This window comes from Mercenaria mercenaria, chromosome 15 (genome assembly GCF_021730395.1).
Source record: "Mercenaria mercenaria strain notata chromosome 15, MADL_Memer_1, whole genome shotgun sequence".
NCBI lineage: Eukaryota > Metazoa > Mollusca > Bivalvia > Venerida > Veneridae > Mercenaria > Mercenaria mercenaria.
Genome location: NC_069375.1, coordinates 58,075,232 through 58,081,220, shown reverse-complemented (window position 1 = coordinate 58,081,220; position 5,989 = coordinate 58,075,232). Strand labels below are relative to the sequence as shown.

Sequence of the window (5,989 nt, the reverse complement as noted above, 5' to 3'; positions counted from 1 at the left end):
ATATAAAACACTCTTCTCTTCCCCCATGCAACCCCGGCAAGCAAAACATTTAGGAATAGATGTGTTTCTAGACCAATCAAAGATTGATTGTGCGCTCCCTTGTTCGTTAGAGGTTGGGTTTGGGTGAAGGAAACAAGCTGATTCTCTGAATTAGGGGTGCCGTTTGTTTACAATATTGCAATCATATAAAACATATTGATTAAAACAAAGTTAACGGCATCAATTATTTTATTTCTTTAAAACGTTACATCATATTACCCATAAACAGCTAGCTTCTTTGTAATTTAATTACTAACAGGTAAGCTTAAAATGTTGATACTTTTATATTTTGTTTGATACAATAACATGAAACACTTACTAGTATCAAATAGTGTTTTCGTTACATTACAAGCATGCCTATTTACATTTCAATGTCACAAATCGATGTCATCAACATGACTTAGCTTTATGTTGTTATATATTGTATATATCTTTTCAATAAAAGCATTTTCAGCCAAATACATTGTTTGGTTATACCGTGTTAGTTAACATTCTGTGAAGCGCTTTATTGATCATTTATTGTATTCTTAATCCGTGGTAAATTAATGTTAATATATTAGGATTATGTTTTCTGTTTTAGCTGTTTCTTTATTTTAATGAGTTTGAATCAGAGGTGGGAAACGAATGATTTCAGACACAATGTCTTTTATCAAATCGTCACGGAAAACATACGCCTCGCCCGAGTATAAAAAGAAAGATAATTCTTAGCCTACACTAAGTTCTATTTTCAATAACCTTTTTACTCTCGTGTTCTCTTTCTTTTGTGGAAAATTATTTGATAAAGATCTTTTCTATCTAATGTCGCGAAACTAATCTTAAAAGTAAAACATGAATATAATTTGAAACAGTATGCACAAACACTATATAAGTGAATCGAGTCGCTATTCAAAATTGTGTGTCCAAACTATACTTTTATCTTTCATAAACTTTTCTTTGTCTTAATCTAGTGTATTATTAAAACTAGCCGCACTGACATAATGTATACTTGGTCTTTGGATAGGAATACCCGGGTATTATGGTATTGGTTATGAACAATCACACTCTGAGTGTTTTAAAACAGAAAAATTTTTATTTAAAAGAAAAGACACAACTTCAGTACTTCAAAGATTGATATTATTGAACGTAATGTAAGAATTACATATCAATAAACTGGTATTTCATTTCCCGACGATGACCGAGCTCGAAATATCTTCCTGCAGCAGAAAACCAGAGAATATGCTGTGGTTCAAGCCGTGTACTCTTTTGTCTGCGTCAGTGTTTTGCACGGTGACGTCATCACCCTTCTGTAATTCTAGAATGATAGTTTGGCACGCTGTGTCGTATCCTGATATTTCTGAAGCACTCAGATATATTGTGGAAATAGCATGTCCATTCTTAGTGAATTGCGCGTGGTAGCTTTCCTTGTAAATAGAGAAGAGGGTAGTAGAGAAGACGTATGTACCAGACACTGGGGCAATGAAGGAACCAAGATGACTGTTGTAAGCATTACCGATGTTTGTTATCACATTATCAAAGGTAATCGGTTGGTGCGCTCCCATATGGGTGAAATGTTGACTGAGCCCAGCAAAAAATGCTACGGGGTTTTCATTCATTGTACGGCGGATTCTTTGGGTTTGAACTTCTACAATTACACGAAAAAAAAACATTGGTTTTAGGAGCAGTTTTGTACAACATGAACACAAATTTGCATATTATAAACCAAGAACAATTGGCTGAATTATGAATATAAATAATATGTATATGAATCCTTTACTAGATAATAACAAAAATTCTTACAAGACTCGATTTATTTCTCGTTTTAAGAAAGAAGATTGAAACGTTTTTATAACGTCAAGCGTCATAGCGGCGCGCTGAAAAAGAAAACCACATAAATCAGAAAACCATGTGATGAATACTTTTCAATGATGCAGATAATAATCCTTGCTAACTTGTTACAATCGAAATAATGTATCTCAAACAGTGATCTGCTCTTCAATAAAACATAGTTTGTTGTTCAGATGCGTACTACATCTCTTAGGTTGCGCCCTCGTGAAATGATTCATTCGCATCTGAACTCTAATGATTTCATTGAACGACAAATCACTGTTTGGGATATATCATTTCTTAATTAAACACTTCTAAAACATGTCTTTCTAATATTTCCAACATGCATCTTTTGAAATAATACCGCACTGTCCGGACTTTAAATATTTAACTACTGTATATATATTTGAATATGTTATACCTTCACGAGATTGCACCGTTGCTGATTTGATCCGTCCATTTATGTCATCCAAGATATTACTGTTTCATTCATTTTCGGGTTGAAGTCGTCAGGGCGTTTGCTCGTAAGTCTTCTGACGACGCCTTCGAGGGGTGCGGTACGTCGAGTTTGAATCAAAAGTTGGCGCCTTAAGTTCTGCATATCGCGCACATATGATTTTTCCCGAGCCTCAAACTGTTCCATACGAGCCAGGAGATCTTCAAGCTTCTTGATTGTTTCAAGATGTTCACATTCCTTAGCCCCGTCTCGAACGTTACCATTATCAGCGTGATCGCTGTATCCCGATTCTTCAACAAATGCATTATCCAAAGCTGAGGTTACAGCTAGGATTTCACAAAATAAAACAATTGTTTTAAAGTGCATTTTTCAGTAAGTTAAATTTTTACAAGTGTATGCCAATCCAAATTACGATTGCCCTACTGATATAAAACTAAGACAATGCTGTATTTAAGATGTAAACGTTCGCTGATAAGGATAGTATACTTTTTAAAGGACATGTTCCAAAATTTACGTATACATTTTAAAAGTTTGAAAGTGCTTTAGATATGGACAGTCTCTTTTATGTTTCATTCTTTGACATTATTTTAGTTTTCATTATTCTGCTAGAGATTTATTTAAGAAACAGAAATCCAGTTAAAACGGTCAGACGATATTAATATATTTTATTATACAATCTGATAACTCTTAGATTTGTTTCTACATTTTGAACAAAAGGGATAGAGATAAATTGATCATAGCTTAAAAACCAGTGTATCTTCATATGCATCTAAATTGTGTATTTAAATTTGCCAATCATTTAAAGAAACACTCATGCAGTTTATCAAAGTTGGTGGAACAAATCTATTTTTTGCCGTATAAATAAGACGTACAATAGAGGAAATTAAGTGAAAATATTTGTCAAACATTAACTTAAATGATACTAATTAATAATATTCTATATTGTACATACATTGTTATCGTTTTAAAAGAAATGAATTCCGCGTCGCTTAATATAGAGAGTGCAGATATATGCCTACCTGGATCGTGAGTTTGATCACAAGGAGAGGCGTATGTTCTCCGTGGCGATTCGATAAAAGACATTGTGTCTAGAATCATTCGTCCTCCACCCATGATTCGTGTGAGTAAGTTGTCGGAGAACAGTTTTGTACTGGTACAGAATTCAGAAAGACAGCTTAGGTTAACTTTCAACCGTAACGTAACGTCGTTCAGTCAAAAACAAACAAACGATCAAACAACGAAGAAATGAATCATATTTATCTGTAGGCATGCCTCTTTAAAATACACTTTAAAGTGCCCTCTTTATCAGAATGTGTCATTTTATACTTCTGCTAAATTTGGAACAGCCAAACTTGAATTCAATATCTATCTCAATAATGAACATTTTAATTGTTTTGCATTAAGGTGATTCAGTAAGTTTAAGTTTCTGTCTGAAATATCAACATTGTGTAACCTGATTTGTTTTTATAAATGATACTTAATGAGTTTGTTGTTTAGTAATATAAGCCAGACAACAATTATTGACGAAACATCTTTGAAATTAAAGTAAGGAAAATTACCAGTTTGGTAACTTAATTTGATATAAGTGTGTACGATTTTGGTTTGTTAAGCGGATTTTAAGTGCTGTGTGGCGGCCGTTAAAAGTCGCCCCGACTTCATCTTAGTGTTGTTACATTTTCTGGTCCTTCGGGATCATTTATTTCAATTCGCTTTGATGTGAGGACTGAATACTGCTTAAGCCGGTGCTAGGGGGCGTGGACTGTGTTGCATTTTCTATTACCGCTCATAAAAGACTCAATCAAACAGAGTCTGCAATTTTCACTTTTTGCCTTGTTCTCGGTGCTTCCGAGGGATCTACTTTCCAGATTTTGTAAGAGCTATTGATAATTGTTAATTCTTCATCTCCCTCTGAACAGCATTAAATATCAATGGATTTCTTTCTTATGTGGAAAAGTAGAGATTGTTAAACGTTAAACAAATAATGAGCAATAACAACAATTCCTATTTCGTAACCAATCAAATGGAAAACTTATGCTTTGAGTTGGTCAAGGGCGTACTACTGTAGGTGAGCAAAGGTACTATTCAATAATCATGTAATGTTTGATTGTTTATTTCTATAATATTGTTTTAAACTGTCAGCATCATGGTCGGATTGACGGACGCACGAATAGACGGACGGACGGACGTACTCACAGATGTAAAATCAAACAAACAAAGCAAAATGTATATCTCCAAATTTAGGGGAGGGAGCGATAACATAGTCACGTAGTCATATGAGCTGTATAAGTATATAAACGCTGGGGAGATATGCCATAGATTATAATGAGCCAGCACCGAAAGGTCATTTGTCTAAATGGGGTTTTAGGCCAAAATTATAGTAATAAAGTAACAATGATAATGAGAAATGATAATACTATATGACATCGAAAGTGGTTAAATTCGTTATAAAGTCCAAAGTAAAACGAAAAATCATGTTAAACAAGCAAGATTTTGGAAGGGTTTCTATTAAGGTTTGTACTATTTGCGTATGAATAGTTCTGATTCTATCTTAGGTGATGCCAATTGTACAATGGTGTTGCTACGGTCAGTCAGTTCACCTTACAGAAGAATCTTTGTTACATTGTTCCTGGTGTACTTTGAATAGTGTATTTTAGTGGGCAAAATTTAAACAATGCGGAACCCTTTTGTAAAAAAGACTTTATGAAACCGTTTACTATTGAAAAACTTAATACGGCAAAATGACAAATTTTACCATTTATATAATAAAATGGCATGTTTATGAAACAAACAAAAACAACATTTTATATTTTGTCAATTTTTATTTTACAACAAATAGAAAAGAAATAAAAGTAAAAAATAAATATACAATAAAACATAGCTAGTATTCTGGCTGTTAGTGTTCAGAATAGATATATGAAAATTGTGATATCGAATAGATGTGCCATTCTGTTTGATATATATCTTTCAGTCGAGTATTAAACAAAGGTATTAAGACTTTCATATTGAGAGATTCTGAAAATATAAACACATCTGTAAACCTGAGGTTTGCAAAATATTTCATACCTTTGATGACCAATTTGTAACATTTTTGTCCTTAAGTATTCCTATTCTTTGTTTACCTACAATAGTTTTTATGATAAAATTATTTTGTTTGCAACCATATAGTTTCAAACAGTATTTAATTTATAATTCTAGTCAAGCGATTAACATATAGTGGAAATCTATCTAGTTCAGCATTTAAAGACAATGTGTTAGCTAATCTTTTTACATTTAACATCCATTTGCAAAACTTTCTATGAATGCGTTCTATGTTGTCCGCTTTTAAAAAGTCCCATATTTCACAACCATAGTTTGATAGAGATAAAACATATGAATCAAGCAATTTATAAATTATTTTTACAGGTACTTCCATACTCCTAGTAACACTAAACAGAGAATTCATTGCGCATAGACCTTTACCGGCTAATGCTCCCGTGACATGAATAAAAGATCCACTGCTTGAAAAAAAAAACGCCCTAAATATCTGAAAGTACTAACAATTCCTATTTACCTGCCAGCATAATACCATTGAAAGTTTTCACTTAATCTGCCCCCTTTTCTGAAGACGACAATTTTTGTTATCTCTACGTTCACATTTAAGTTCCATTTTTTTACACAAACGTTTCTGAATTGTCCAATGACTGTTGTAAC

General features: G+C 33.1%; 1 protein-coding gene across 1 annotated transcript; it reads right to left on the bottom strand.

Annotated features, from left to right (window-relative positions):
- Positions 1 to 1,138: 1,138 nt before the first annotated feature.
- LOC123562087 (complement C1q-like protein 4) lies at positions 1,139 to 2,317 on the bottom strand. Its single transcript, XM_045354741.2, has 2 exons — positions 2,264 to 2,317; positions 1,139 to 1,660 (listed from the first exon to the last, which is right to left on the bottom strand). Exon 2 carries the CDS (start codon positions 1,629 to 1,631, stop codon positions 1,197 to 1,199), a length of 435 nt encoding a protein of 144 aa, XP_045210676.2. The 5' UTR covers positions 1,632 to 1,660; positions 2,264 to 2,317; the 3' UTR covers positions 1,139 to 1,196.
- Positions 2,318 to 5,989: the final 3,672 nt, after the last annotated feature.

Coding starts and splice junctions, on each gene's coding strand:
- LOC123562087 (XM_045354741.2), bottom strand. CDS start 1,631: ATGAATGAAAACCCCGTAGCATTTTTTGCTGGGCTCAGTCAACATTTC.